At 43.6% G+C, this 15,416-nt stretch overlaps 2 protein-coding genes across 3 annotated transcripts in view; one reads left to right on the forward strand and one right to left on the reverse strand.

Moving 5' to 3' along the window:
• POLA1 (DNA polymerase alpha 1, catalytic subunit) overlaps nt 1–6,465 on the reverse strand; it is a 205,493-nt gene extending 199,028 nt beyond the window's left edge. For both annotated transcript variants that reach the window (XR_012627513.1, XM_074858590.1), the window contains exons 1-7: nt 6,287–6,465; nt 4,594–4,718; nt 3,528–3,624; nt 2,938–3,018; nt 2,036–2,151; nt 1,717–1,779; nt 136–234 (exon numbers count right to left, since the gene is read on the reverse strand). Coding sequence is in view for 1 of the 2 variants with exons in the window: in XM_074858590.1 (XP_074714691.1) it covers nt 136–234; nt 1,717–1,779; nt 2,036–2,151; nt 2,938–3,018; nt 3,528–3,624; nt 4,594–4,718; nt 6,287–6,317 (612 nt within the window). In the remaining variant the exon portion in view is untranslated. The remainder of the gene's footprint in view (nt 1–135; nt 235–1,716; nt 1,780–2,035; nt 2,152–2,937; nt 3,019–3,527; nt 3,625–4,593; nt 4,719–6,286) is intronic.
• Nucleotides 6,466–7,963: 1,498 nt separating this feature from the next.
• Nucleotides 7,964–15,416, forward strand: part of PCYT1B (phosphate cytidylyltransferase 1B, choline) — a 47,668-nt gene continuing 40,215 nt past the window's right edge. The window contains exons 1-2 of the mRNA XM_074858592.1: nt 7,964–8,039; nt 9,069–9,239. Of these exons, the coding sequence (XP_074714693.1) occupies nt 7,986–8,039; nt 9,069–9,239 (225 nt within the window). The 5' untranslated portion in view covers nt 7,964–7,985. The remainder of the gene's footprint in view (nt 8,040–9,068; nt 9,240–15,416) is intronic.

Below are 15,416 nucleotides of genomic sequence, written 5' to 3' on the forward strand. Positions count from 1 at the left end.
CAACACAGTAACACTGCTACGGAAGCTAATGAGAAAGATAATTTCTAGAAACAAAAACAAAAGACAACAGTATTCAAATAAATCAAAATACAGATTAATAATTATTAATGAGAACTTTTTTATTTTTTCCTCTACCTTAGGAGTTTGGGACTGCACGGAGAAAGGATTCAGTGGTACTCCAGCAGATCTTTTCCTTTTCAGCATTATAATTGGTGGTGGACTTATTTGAACAGTCTGAATATTGAAAGAAAAGAGAAAGTGAAAAAATGAAGAGGTGTCACTTAGTGTTTTCTTTTGCCATGGTTAGCAATGTTTTCCAGCAAAGAGAAAGAAGGCCACCAGTATTTCTCATTTGCCAAGAAAACACACCTCCTGGTAACTTTTTCTTTTTATGTGGCTGAATTGTTTATCTGAGCAATCAGCCTATGAAGACAGACACTAGATTTTTTTGGTTAACAGTTTGAGAAAAAACTGTTATCAATAAGTGACAGTTTTCAAACAGTGGGCATTTCAATAGCTAACCATGACTTTAACACACAAGGATCAGAATAACTGATGCAATGCTCTTTACGTCTGCTGAAACAGCAGTACTGAGCTCACATGCCCTAAGAAAGGCAGAAGTGCTCTTTCAGCACTGTCACACTAGAGGAAAACCCATTTGAATTTGTTTCCATGTACAGATATTTTATACTCATCCTTATCAACAGCTAATAACAAAAGACATTTTAGAGAACAAACAACAAAGCAAACAAACCCAACAACTAACTACTACTTGAGTAAACAGAAGCCACAGTGTAAGTATTAGCATTATTCCCCCTAAACAATGCTCCACAAAATTTGACAGCGTTAAAATGCATTTGCTTAATGATGGGAGGGGTTTTGATAGCCTAAAATATAACTCTCAATCAGATATCATAGGGAGGAGTAAAATAGTAAGCACACAAAACCAAGAGAACAACTTTACATTGGAACACCTACACCCGTTATTGCTCTGTAAAAACACATGCTTATGATATAACATACTTCAAATCAGTATCTCCCCACTACAGCAGTTTCACCACTCACATGTGAGCAATCCTTTCAGTTTTAAGAAATCCTGCTAAGGGGCATTAACTCATTGACAAGTCATTAATGACAAGGAACAGCCTTATTTGAGACAGTCCAACCCTGCTACAGCAGCCTTCCTGCACTTCCAACTCAGTTGAAGTGTTAATCTGTTTCTCTGTAGCAAACTGTGGAAAGCAGGAGGCGGCAGACAAAGTTCAGGCTACGTCATCTGCTGAAACAGTCCTCCCTCAGCTCCTCTCGTGAACTCAAACATGCCAGCTGGAAATATCCTACAGTATACTGGCTGGAGCATGGTGATACACATATATGGTATACACGATTCAGATGCAGGTAAGTCCTCTTTCACTCCAAGCTGACTAAAACCTAGAAGGCTGCATTAGCACAGGCTCTATATCACATTAATATAAACCATCTCTAATCAGGACATAGCAGTTTTTGCTTATCAGACCAATAGTCATGCAACTGCTGCAACGTGGAGATGACAGGTAGACTGCACACATACGTGGCATATATCACGCAGACGTGCTATGGAAGAAAGCAATCCTAGATGGTCTAGTTTTAGGAAGAACTTTATTTTCTTGAAATGTTCCACAGCAAGAAAAATGAATGGATTAAGGTGTTTCAAGCAGATTTTATTAATATACTTACTTCAGCGTTAAGATCTTGAAGAATGTCTCCTAATAAATCATCCTTTGACAGGTCCACAGTTTTCTGTAAAATAACAGATTAGCCAAACAGTTCTGAGTTATATGTGCAAACCCAATTGGGAGACCAGCAGCAAATGACTAAAGGGTTTCTACAAAACACACACAACATTTTCAGGAATGCTCCATACATAAGAGATCGTAATAGGAGTTTATGTCTTGCTAGACGCAAGAAACTGAAATGAGTCCTTGCTTTATTCCACTCCCACTAACACATTGCAAACAAATCAGAAATCTTTAAATTCAAAAATGTAAAAACTTACATCTGTGGTTTTCTTCCCAGCGCTGGCTATAAACATAGACTTAATTGTGTTTGGCTTCGACACCACAGATTTTTTCACGTTCTTTTTATCAACCGTAGATGTTCTGCCACCTCTTCCTACAGAAAAATATAAAATTGTGAATTCTGCATCAGAAAAGCTCAATGTTTAAGGGTCCAGTTATTAGAAGAAATAGATAGCTGAGGTAGTCTATTTCTTCCACCTTTACACTGCCGGCTGAAATCATCTGGCCTAGCCATCTTTCATTTGCTACCAGCTTTGTAATGGCTGTCGTACACACACACAAAAAAACCAAAACCCTATCAGCACCTTATCTTTCCTAGTCACATCAGAGATGATCTTTGCATACTCAAGTTCATACTCCAGAAAAACGAGCAAGATACTTACATTAAAGCATCTCCAGAAAAAACATGAGTGCCCAGAAGTTTGGCACTAGGCTTGGATTCTCAACATCAGACTCAATTTCTCAGTTTGCCACCAACTTCATAAAAGTTGGCAAAATCATTTAATCCCAGATCCTTAAAAGCATTCAAGTATTTTAGTGGCAAAAGAGACCACACATCCTTTAGACACTGGCTTTAGAAACCAAGATAATTTCTAGATGCATTTGTTCTAGAAGTGCATATATAACCCACAGAAGACTATAAGCAAAACTGCCCCAGTAGCACTGAAGTGGTTAGCAGTGATTTGACCTCAATGTGTGGACCTCTATCTTCTGTATCACAGGGGTTAACAAAAAACACAGTCACAGGCATAGAACTAAAGAACTTCTAGTAACATGTCATTTGGCGATGTTCACCACAATCGATGCCAAGAAGTTGCCTGTTTAAAGTACCTTTTAAAAGCCACTGGAAGACATTCTACAGCGGTCATGTTCAACCTACCTTTCTTATTGGAACCAAGAGCATCATCATCCAGATCTTCATCAAAGATTTCCCTTCCATCTTCTACATAACCTATCCCATCTGCAGAAAAACAAGTTGTTAAAAATTTACATTTTAAATTCTGTCATCTGATATTTCTAAATATATTATGATCAAAAGTTTTACATAAATACTTTTTCCTCTTTATATAGAGAAAAAGTTATAAATGCAAAAGCAATAAGAACTACAGCACTCTCAGCTGGATCTTCTACTAGACTAAATATATTATGATGTGTTTAATTAGAAATTATCAATTACAGTACTTCTTTTTAAAGTTACATCACTGATAACTGGAAATAAAATTTCAAAAACACTTCTTAATGGAAAAATATTTTCATTACCATTCTAATACACTTCTATGAGAACAGTACAAAAGATTCATTTCCATATAAAATTTTACCTTTTCTTGTCTTCTAAAACAATCTGTAAGAATGTACTAACTATAACTCAACTATATGTACTATATGTACTAACTGTAACTCAAGTCATGAACATTATGAAGCCTGAGTTATAACACTATAATAAAAATAACTCTCCAAATTTTAACTTACCATCATCAACAATCCAGTCATCATCCTGACGTTCTCTGACCATCTTGGAGTATTCTTCCTCATCTATTTCATCATAAACACCCGTGAACTCCTCAACCTACAGTTAAGGTATACTGAGGATTAACAGTTCCCATACCATTACTTATTAACATAGGTCATCAGTAAGAACATAAAAGTTCCCAAGAAACGCATTGCTTCCTCCACTATTACACTGTTCACAACTAGTAAGTGCAGTTAATCATTCAGTTTAAATTTCTTTTTTTGGCAGTGACAAATTATCACAGTATACTGAAACTCAAAATCTACTGAAGCACTGTCAGAGGTTTCATTTGAAAGTGACTTGCTTTATTGCTCATTTCACATTACAAAATAATTTTAAAAAATCATAGCAATGGAGACTTCTGACCTTTGGCTCTAGTCTCAAACACCAACATGAGCTCAATGAAAAGGAAGGTAATTCGATGTGCCCAAGCATAATGCTGAAAATTCTCTTTTGTGCCTCAGAGATCTTTGCATATTAATGATGTACGCACTTGCAGCTTCTTTAGATTTATCCACCTCAATGTGGAAGTCACTTCCTCTTGGCATTACAATTACTTGGACAGTATCAATGTTACACTGTCAGGCTTCAGTTCTGCCCATTAAATACGTAAATTTCAGTTTCTTTGTGGAAACATAGCATATCAATATTAATGGTTTTCAGTCATGTAAAGCTCTGAAAGTCATTTAAAGTTTAAAATAATTCGAAGGGTTTTTTTTTTAAAAAAGTACGTACTATCATAACATTACATAATTCAATTTTAAACGTTGGTCCTTCCCTGTGGGATAGTTATCAAGCATGTTTGACTTGCAGTTAATAGAATTGTTTTACTTTTGAAAACAGAAAGAAACAAATAAATGATACCAGAAAGCAGCAAAACAACTACAGTTACATTCTGAAAACACACTCCATTAACAAACAAAAGCTGCTCTGAAAGGCAGATTTTGTTTCCCATAACTTTTAGATACATATAAAGGGTAGTTAAGCTCACATTCACTTTTTATTAAAAAGATGAGGAATTTTCACCTCATATTTTATTTTTTCACCAGCTTTGACTTTTTTCAGACGTTCCAGTGCTTCTTGCTGGCCTCTTCTAGACTTCTTGTCACGTCTAGAACGTGATGCTGCAAAACTTCCAGGCTCATACATAGCTGCAATTAATTAAAAACAAGAGAAGTAAGTTTAGTAATGAGCTGCTGTTATCTTTGATACTTAAGAGTTCAGTGATGTATTAATAGATGGTTGCAGTTTTGCTTAAAATGAACATAGAGACCTACTTGGCTAAAAGCACACAAATGGCTCTTGGTAAGTCAATTCTGGAATTATACTGAAGGCACGGTATCAGACAGACACCGAGATCAAACAGACTCCATGACAGTTCACATTCAGCAAGAAGCTACCGCCTAGATTTCCAAAGCACCTCTCAAATCTCATCAACCCTTATCTGAAAAGGATCCCTCCACTCTTTCCTTGGGAATTTCTAGCTCCTTTTATTTTGCATGTCTCCATGACAACTCAGGAACAGACAGACTTAAAAAAGGCCTATATTTCTACAAAGCAGTAATGGTTTTCTAGGTGGTTTCACAATGTTTTAAGAGCGCAGCTAGATGGAGACGAACTAGCAATTTGTTGCCAGAAGACTGCCACCCCATTTCCTCTCACGCTTTCTTCCCTTCCCAGCGTTTCCCTCCTGCAAAGTGCTCTCCACTTCTCTTGACCTTTTTCTCTCTCTTGATTTTGGGGGCCGTTTATCTGACCGCAGAGAATGAATGGTCCTAATCCAACTAACGGAAGCAGACAACTAGTCCAGGAACAAGACTAGGGGTTTTGTGTGAGGAGCTGAATCCCCCGGCTGCAGGCAGAGGACACCCGGGGCTAGTGCAAGTGGCCGGGCAGCCAGAGAAGGGCAGTCCTTTCCCGCTAACAGCACGAGGCCAAACTGTTACCAGAGCTGTACCTAGGCAGTGTGGCTGAGACAGATAAGTAAGGATTTGTATTGCTAAGGGCTGGGATGGGCTAAAAACGGGCATTTAGACTGTCTGGTACCAGATGTGGAAGGACTGCAAGGATGTAACACTTTGAGTGTATTTATACAAGATCTTCTGTCAATTCTTCGCGTTTACTGCGAGCAAACACCTAAGGCAACGTGTTCCTCCCGAGACAAACCTATTTTCACCCCCAGCTGAGACCCCCCCGCGACTGCCGGTGCCCTCAGCAGCGAAATGCCGGCGCGTCCCCAGGCTACAAGCGCCCGCGCCGGCGGCCCGTGAGGGGGCGGCGAGCCTTCCCTCCCGGGGTACCCCGGCCCCGCCGCTGTAACCCCACCGCCAGCCAGGGCCGGGGCAGGGGAGCGCTGCGGGGCAGGGGGGGTGCGGGGCCCCTCCCGGTGTAACACCCCACACCCCCCCCGCCCGCCGGGAGAGGGTCCCCCCCCGCGGGCAGCGCAGCTACCGCCCCGCCAAGCCACCCCCAAGGCGGGGGGGCGGGGGGGGCTCCCGGCCCCCCGGGGGTGGGGGACCCTCTCGGAGGGCTGACCCCCGCCCCCCGCGCACGCGCGCTCCCGCACTCGCCCGGGCTCCCGGTGCGCGCGCGCCCTGCCCCCCCCCGCCCCTAGCGCCGCTGCCCCCCGCCTCAAACCGAAACGACGGCAGCCACCGCCCCGCCGCGGGGAGAAGAGGGGAGAGGAGGGGAGGGGCGGCGGCCGCCCCGCGGGCCTCACCGTCCCGGCTCGGAGCGCCGCTCTCGGCCATGGCGCCCGCGCGCTCCGCTGGCGCCAAGGCTCCCGAAAGTGGCGCGAGACGGGAGCGCCGCGAGCCGCCGCCGGGGCTGCAGCCAATCAGCAGCCGCGGCGGCTTCGGGGGCGGGCCCGGCACCGCCGCCCAGGGAGGGGGGTGAGCCGCGGCCGCCGGTGGAGCGGAGGGGGAGCGGGAGCGCAGGCGGCCGCGGAAGAGCCCGCCGACCCCTTCCCTCCCCAGAGCCGAGTGCGGGAAGGAAGCCCCGGGCGAGGCGGAGCCACTTCCTGGGCGAGGCCTGCGCTGCCGGCGGCGCGTGTCAGCCCGGGCTCCGGCCAAGGCCTGGGCTGGCGGCTCCAGCTGCCTCGGGCTGTTTGCGGGGCTGGGCCGCGCCCGCCGCTGGAGCCGCGGCTTTGCAGTCGTAGCGGGAGCGCTCTCCCAGACGCGCTCGTTAGTTCATCCTGAGGGCCCGGGACGGGTGTGAGGAGGTGTCCCCGCCCGCGGGGTCCCCGGCTGGGCTCCGACCTGCAGCAGGGGGCCCATAAACCGTAGTGGTACGGTGCCCTCCTTGGGGCCTATCCTGGGCTGGGAGAAGGTGGTGGGTGATGTCGGGCATCTAAAAACTGGAGCCAGGCTGCAGCGTGAGGGTCAGGGACCGCCTGCAACACCACTGAGCAGGAGAGCTGTCCCTGCTGGGAGAAGCGAGCATTGCCCACACGGGTTTAAGCAATATCTAACCACTAAAGCTAGGGGGGTGATCACAACAGACTATGACTATAATCCATAGGAGCCACGGTTTTCTTTTTACGTATTTAAACGAGGTATTACCCTCTGTCACAAGTTTCAGGAACTCCTTCAGTAAATTACTCCCTAGTCTCTTCAGAGACGGGTAGTGGTTGGCCAGCTTAGTGACAAAATAGCTGATGTAATGGATGCCCTCTGATTTCCCAAATCCCTTTATCTTTTTTTTTAACTTTCCTTGCTAGACATGGGGAAAAAAAAAAAAAAAAAAAAAAAAAAAAACACAGATTCAGACTGGATTTCTTAAGAGACCAAGTGCGTGGAGGGCTCAGAGAAAAGACCTATTAGAGCTTTTTCCTTGCGTACACCTGACTGGCAGGGTGGGAAGGTGGGGTATGTTCTGCTCATCTTGATGCTACAGAGATGCCTTCACTTGCGTGTGTCAAGAGTATTACACACCAGCCTTCAGCTGGAGCAAGAACTCTGTCTGGAAAAGGACACGTTTCAGTTTCAAGTATAGTTGGAAATGTTTTTAAAAGCCTTAGTGAAGACAACTGAAGCATTACAAGCCCTCTCTAAAATGGCTTAGATCTGTCTGCCTGTGCCTTCATTAAGAAACCCAGAGAAACCGGTGGGGTTTGTGCTGTTTCATCACAGATTAACCTTGATCTTTTTTTCCAAAAACATCAGTGCTGGCCAGTCACTACGCAAAGAACTTGCTGCCTCCATTTGCAGAATTTTCTGGAGAAGCGTTTGCTGCTCATGAAAACATGTAGGCACTGACTCCAGCTTCTTACAAAGGCAGGTAGCACCGACACTTCAGAGCTGTTTGAGAGCAAATAGGACTCTGTCCTTAAGGCTGATATGCTATTGCAGGAGCATTAGCTAGTATTATTTGGCCTGGATAAACTGACTATTTTCAACCATCTAGAAGAGAGAATTCTTATGGGTCTGAAACTGAAAATTATTTTCCTTCTCCACAAGGATTCCTTTGCATTGGTAAGGGAGAAATAAAAAACCTACCAGATTTTGATCCTTCTAACTTATCTACTCAGTTCCTAGTACAACAACTACCTCTCATTGCTGGACCTAGTCCTAGATGGAAGCAGAAGAACCGCTCTAACCGCCTGTGGCAGCTCCCTGGTGCTGAAAGAAGCTGGCCACCCCCACAGCCAGAGTGCCCATTCCCAGGCACTCGAGAGAATGAGACCACCCCCTCAGCAGCACCTAGTTATTAAGTCAGCTTAGCTGTACCAAACCCGCATCCTTGGAAACACAGACAGCTATAGGAAGAATGCCTGTCTGACCTGCAGAAGCCTTTCATTTAGTGCAGTGTATCCACTTTTATTTCTTTATTTTAAACACGTGCAGAAAACAAGATCACATCACCAAGCATGACGTGGGGTTCAAATTCAGAAGTTACTCAATTTTTTAAGCTATGATAGAGAAACATTTATAAAATAACAGTCATGAAATTGTTCAGTTTGAGTAAAATAGAGTGATACTGCATTTCACACATGCCTAGTTTTCACATGCTTTGGAATTTTGAATTGACTGTTTTTTAATGCTTTTGATTAAAGTAAAACAATACTCTTTGTCAGCTGTCATACAAACAGTGGCATGTTTATCATTCAGGTGATGCCATGATTTGAGCCAGTACACAGTGATACAGTTAATTTACCAAACTGAAGTTGTTGCCATAGCTCCACTGTGGGCCAGCAGAGAACAAAAGTCTTTTTCATGAATGCTAGTTCAGTCCTGACATTCATCTCCGGCCATAACAAGAATGCATCTGTTTCCCACAGCACAGCATAACAAGCATATTTAAATGCTACAGGGGAAAAAAAGGGGCGGGGGGCAGGGGATGTGCTTTGCTTTGGAAAAGGAAAAAAAAAAAACAGCAAGATTTGGGACTTCCTCTGCTAAATGGCTTGATCACAGCAGATTACTTTGAGCTGATCTTTAACCTCCCTTGGGACAGTCATACAAGAACAACTTGGCATGACCTTTGCTCAATTGTCTTTTCAGTACAAGAAGTGGGAATTCCGCTGTGCAGTTCAGAGCCACCCAAGGTTCTCTCAAGGAAAGTGTGATAGCTGCAGAGAAAAGTGCAAGAGAAGCACAGTAACGAAGATGGTAGGCAGCCAAAAATACAGTACAGAAGAGGAAGCTCAGGAAACTCCCAGATTTCAACGAAAGGTGACAAAAATGTATTTTCCATGTTGTTTTCTTAGAGCTGTAATTTAAATAGATAAGTTATGAATAGAAAATATTGTAAACTCATTGCAAGAGCTCCAAGATAATATAAACACTAGTATATATTAACATATGAAAGTACAAATGGAAAATAGTATCAAGCCTAAGTTAAATTGACAAAATAATTACTGCATTGAGGATTATTCTTGTTTTCCTTTTTATATCTAGGGCATGCTTGATCTGACTCAAAGACAGTAGGACAAAAAGTTAAAACTCTTAGATTCAGACATTACACATTAATTTTATGGTTGGTAATTTTTTTATGATGGAAAAAATCTGTTGAAACTGAAAGGGATGGTATAAAAAACTAGGAGGGTGGTATAAAAAACAGAATGCGAGTAAACCATGGATTTTAGCAAGATAGAAAATTCAACTGTACATCTGACTCAAAATACCTAAACATTATTATATCGTTGTTAAGTACAAACTGTCTTTGTAGAGAATTGTGTATGTGTGTGCATGCTAGTGCTCAGGATATGAGTGTATATGCTTTATGTATATGTTTCCTACAAACATGGAGTATTTCATTCTCTTGCTTTTAATCCTTACATTGGTCTGAATTAATTGATGTTATCACTCAATTAACTTAAAGTTTTTACATCTAATATGATCTGACTGAATTTCAGCAGCAGCTTACTAAGCTATGCTATTCACGTGACATTTCAACATGAATTACTTAACTGTATGGGTGACTAAACTCCTAGGAGCACAGATTACATAAATTAAAAATAAAAAATCTCAAGGTATTACTTACCAAGAGGTTTTTGTTTTCAAACTCTTCACAGATAGTTAACTGATAGAAATACGAAGAAATAGATGATTCTCTGCTTGTTTATCAATAAAGATAATGCAGACATTTATGTTCAGAGGGGAGGTTCCTTGCTTACTAGGCCTGTAAATGCCTTTTGTTAGGCCTTTTGTTCACTGCACAGCTCTTTTTAATTTCCTACCTGAGTTACCTGCTAACATCAGAGTGAAGAGAATGAAGTCGCTATTAGGATGTTAAGGCTCTGAAATGTAAACACGAAATACATTCTGACAGAAAAAAGAGGTCTATGGGATGAACATCCAGAGATACTTCTTTTTTAAAAAAAAAAAAAAAACAAACCCAAACATTGAATTCTGATTGTGGTTAAGTTACAGCAAATTCTAGTAACTTGACCAGAATTGGTGGAATTTCACTAACCACAACAGCGAGCAGAATCTCATCACCTGCTTGCCTAATACAATATTCCTATTCAAGCCTAGAAGAAAAGTACAAAATATTATAATGTAAATTAAATAGGGAAGACAAGTGAGAGCAAACTCACAGAGAATGAGCCCTCACATAATTATAATGTCTAAGAATTAAGTCTGATGCCAGTGGTATTCAAGAGCATACAGTTATTGCCACAGCATGAAAGTCTCTGTTTTAACTACTTTCAGCACTCTCTCTTTACAATTGCACAAAAATGAACAATTAATGTGTAAGCAGAACATTATTGCAGAGAGGCTGTTACATTTCAAGACCTGGCTGAAGATCAAATGTGCTTCCATGGGTGAATGCTCTCAGTGTTCACCATTTAACGTCTCATCAGCAGAAAGGAGGACAGCATCATGAGATGCTGCAAAGTCTCATTGTAATCCTGACACCTCTCTGTTGCTGGATGGGTGCTGGTGAAGGCTGTACTCACAGCGTGAGGAAGCAGCAAGGGCCAACCCCTCCCTGCGTGCAGAGAGCCCAGCATGGCGAGGCTGGCAGGACAGTCAGGACCTCGACCCCCAGCTCCTGAGGGCTGCGAGCAGGGCAGCCCTGGGATGGGAGTCAGAGTCAGCCCAGAACCCAGAGCAGACAAGTCTGTGGTGATGAGGCAGGTCTGAAGTCAAACCAGAGGTGTGACATGGGGTCAGGTCCAGTGACGGTAACCTGGGTCAGATGCAGCCCAGTGGTCACCAGACAAGTCTGTGGTGATAAGGCAGGTTGAAGGACAAGCCACAAAGTCAGCCCGTGGGTGGGGACCAGATCAGGCCCGATGAACCAGCGTCAGACACAGCCTGGGCATCACCAGACTAGTCCTAGTGATAAGACAGGTCCAACATCAGGCTAGGAAGCCAGGGGCACAGCTGTGGCTGAGCTGGAGACCAGCAGCACTTCTACAGTCCAGCTCCAGCAAGGACTGACAGTGCCAGCCAAACAGAACCCTGAAGGAGAGGGCAGGGGACCTGTCAAACAGAACCCTGAAGGAGAGGGCAGGGGACCTAGGTGGGGCTGGTCAGGGCTGTTGGTGCCCTCAGGGCCCTGGCAGCAGCCTCCACTTCCCACAAGGTGTGTCCTCACGCCTTAGAGATCTGGGTTCAGAAGGGGTTTCCTCTAGAGTGATTCAATCAGTGTGGGTTGTCAGTGGGCTACTTCATGGACACTGAGCCATGGCAGGGACAAAAGGCCTGGGAGCAGGCCATGGCAGAGGGGACTTGTGGGCGGCAGAAACCCTGGAGGCCAGCCCCCAGAGGCTGCCAGGTGGGCTCTGGGAGGAGGGTTCACTCAGGAGCTGGGGCTGGGCAGGGGGCCAGCATGGTGGGGACAGCAAAGCCCAGGGTCAGGATGATGACTTGGGAGGGATCACCAGAGAAGACCCCACACAGCCATGGGCCAGACCCCACTGTGCTTGATTCAGGGCTTAGGAAGGCCTGAGCTAACTGTCAGGGTGCAGCAAGGGTCAGCTGCTCCCTAAGGACAGGGGACCCCCAAGCAAAGTGAGCTGGGCAGGCCCAGCCAAGAGTCTGGGTCATCAAACAAGATTTCGGACTTGCCTCATCACCACAGGCAAGCCAGAAACACAAGTGAGGGTCAGGTCCAGTGACAGTAATGTGGGTCAGACACAGCCCAACAATCACCAGGCAAGTCCATGGTGATGAGGGGGGTCCTAGGCCAGAGCAGGATGTCAGTCCATGGGCTGAGGTCAAGATAAAGAAGGTCCCATGGCCAGGCTCAGCTGCAACACAGCTGGAGCCACCCGCTCCTACAACATAGTTCAGGCATGAACTGAAGGCCCAGGGGTGAATTGAAGTGGGTCTCTTTGGCCCTTGGGCAGCAGGATATGGGGACACCCCAGCTGAGGGTGGTCAGGGTTATTAAAGCCTATTAATGCATTCAGAGCACTGACACAAATCCCATCTCAACCTAATTGTATGGCTAGAGCCCTTCATTTATTATAACAAAATCTTATATACTGAATCACTTTCCATATTTATATTTGGCCTTTTGGTATCATTAACATTTCACTATGCTAGGGCAGAAAACTACAGAAGTTTAGCTGTTACTGAGGGTCACTAACTTTTTCATTCTCACATGTATTTTTCAAAAACTCATAACCTGTTTAGAAATTATTTAATCCACAACCAATAATACAGAAACTGGGAAATTACTTTACAGTTTCTCTCTCACCTTTTAACCATAACTACTTCCCCAATTTTTTCTACCTCTCCCAGATTTACTGAGGCTCATACACTGTCAGTGTTCTTCCCCTTAAGACCACAGCATAAATCATTTTATCATCCTGCTGTAGGTAGCTTGTCTAAGTGAGGTATCCTAGAATAATTCAGGTTGGAAGTGACCTCTAAAGATCTCTAGTCCTCCTCCTGCTCAAAGCAGGCCCAGATAGAGCAGATAGTCAAGTAGGTAGTCAAACCTCAACTGGACATGGCCCGAGCAATCTCAAGGATGAAGACTCCACCGCATCCTGTTCCATGCATCAGGACAATCTGTGTAGTGGGTTTACCTTCTCCCTCTCCTCCATCTCTCTACGTTCTACAAGCCTCATAGAAGGCCACTTCTGAAAACAGTGAAGCCTCACTCCTCTGAGTTGTCCAAAGCTGAAAAGAATATGCCTGACGTAACAGCCCATGCTACCTCCTTTCAAATACACCAGAGAGCCCACAGAAATGCTAGAGCTATTTTGAGCTTGAATATGAGAATAAATGACAGCAATCTCATTTCAGTATCATACCTGAACAGTGTGAAAAATTAGTCCTAGGACTTCCATAGCATAGTAAGTACACATGGGTAGGGTTCGAGAACCTTTACTGAAATTATTCAGTGAAAGGATTAATAATTTTATTGACATAATTAAAGACAGGTAAGAATTCATACAAGCCTGACAACTTGTCTTTTGTATTTAACTATGCAAATCCAGAAAGCATATGAGGTTCTTTCTCTCTTTCCCATATTTGATTCTTTACGGTCTAAATCTTCTCTTCCCTCATTCTGTTTTTACAAAACAGAATTTCTTTAGGAAGTCTTTGCCCCTTCCCCTCCCATTTTATTTGTATTAGTCTATCAAAAAAGTAGCCTTTGACTAAATGAGGTTTGGGTTTTTTTTTTTTTTTAATAAAAATGACTGGTTTGTTGTCCCGTTTCCTAATACTTTCTTTCAGCTTCACTACAGAGTGTGGCCTAGATTTTCTTTTACTGCATGCTATTCATGTCACACTGAAAGCAGAATAATTAGCCTCCTTATGTCTTAGATCTTGGGAGGAGTTGGTGCTTCTTTATTTAAAAACCCTTATCACTATAGTGTACAAATGGTTCAGAAACAGTGTAACAGTTACCATCATAAGGGAGGAGTTGAGATTATCTTTTCTGACAGGGAAGTGAGAGTAGAAAGTTTTTACAAATGGTGGAGGACAAATTTGGGTTGTCTGTGTCTGATTTACCAAATAATTAGTATTCTGTGGTGCTTCTCAGGTGTCTCCCTGTGTGTCCACATTCCACTGGCATCTGATCCTGCTTTCCAACACTAAGTCACTTTTTTTTTTCTTGCTTTCAAGTCTGACTAAGATGGTTTTGATTCTTCCTTGTGGACACTAGCAAGAAAGTAACTGAACCTGAAAGAAAAAGTCCTTCCAATCAGTTTTGGTGCCTTGATCTGCCTTAGTTTAGGGAAAATGGAAGAACCTTTTACAGGAAGAGGCCTTCACAGTTTCCAAGTCCCAAGACTGAACATAGGCAGTTGTTCTGTAAAACTAAACAAGTTCGTGGGGTTGTGGGTCTTTTCCCCTCATCCCACACTCAGTAATAAATAGGGTTTCCAAATACTTTGTTAGCTAAAAACAAGAAAATACTCAGCATACCAATACCATACATATTGCCAGGGATCTGCTCCTTAAGAAAAGGCAAACCAAGAGCCAAGGGGGAATCACACTGCCAGCAGGTCAGGGTCCTCACCAGCCAGGACTCAGTCCCACAGTACCCAAGCAAGGTGATGAGCAGGACAGAACAACAGAGGGTACTCCAGTCCAACAAAGAGTTCAGATCATAAGGTAGTATCATAGCAATAAGACAGGTCCAAGATCAAGCAGGTCCACAGAAATAAGGCAGGGCTGAGGTCAAGACAGAAAATCAGTCTGTACTTATAGGTCCAGATCCAGGAAGGCAATTTTCAGGGGGAAAGTAGGCGGCTGTGAAGCTTAAATAGAAGCCCTGACCCCATGGGCAGAGGGTGTGGGGTGGAGGCCCCAGGTGAGGCTTGTCAGGGCCATCAAGGTCTTTTAGTCCCCTCAGGGTCCTGACAGGTATGAAGTGACTTATATCCAAGGCCAAATTTGCCCAATTTTCATGAAAATCACGAGTGCTGAACCTCCAAACAAATATCAAATCTCTCCTCCCAACCATGAAAGCTCTTGAGTATTTCAACAAAAAAGCCTCCAAAATATCTGCAGGGTATCCTCAATCTCTTTTCCAGAAACAGCTACATTATGCTGGTAGAAGTCGTCCATAACTGCTCAGTGGGTAGAAGATGCCCAGCCAGTAACACATCAGATCGAGAGTTCCAAAGGTGGCAAAGCTATAAGCAACTGAAATAAGATCTTAGGGTCAAACACTCTTAATAACTAGTAAAAGCTAAACTAGCTAGCAGATAATCATTTTACAGTGCGTAAGTACATGTTTAGTTTTAAATAAAGTGTGTATCTCTACCCAGATTATGAAAACTTCCAGTTTTCAAAACTACCCAAAATATTAAACGTGAACCCTCAACAATCACTTGAATGCAGTTTACAGTATGATTTTTTATGTTTTATTTGGCAGGTTTGCATTTGAAATAGTATGGGAAAAGACCTGTGAAGGCATTTGCATGAAAAATT

Source organism: Strix uralensis, chromosome 2 (genome assembly GCF_047716275.1).
Source record: "Strix uralensis isolate ZFMK-TIS-50842 chromosome 2, bStrUra1, whole genome shotgun sequence".
NCBI classification, from domain to species: domain Eukaryota; kingdom Metazoa; phylum Chordata; class Aves; order Strigiformes; family Strigidae; genus Strix; species Strix uralensis.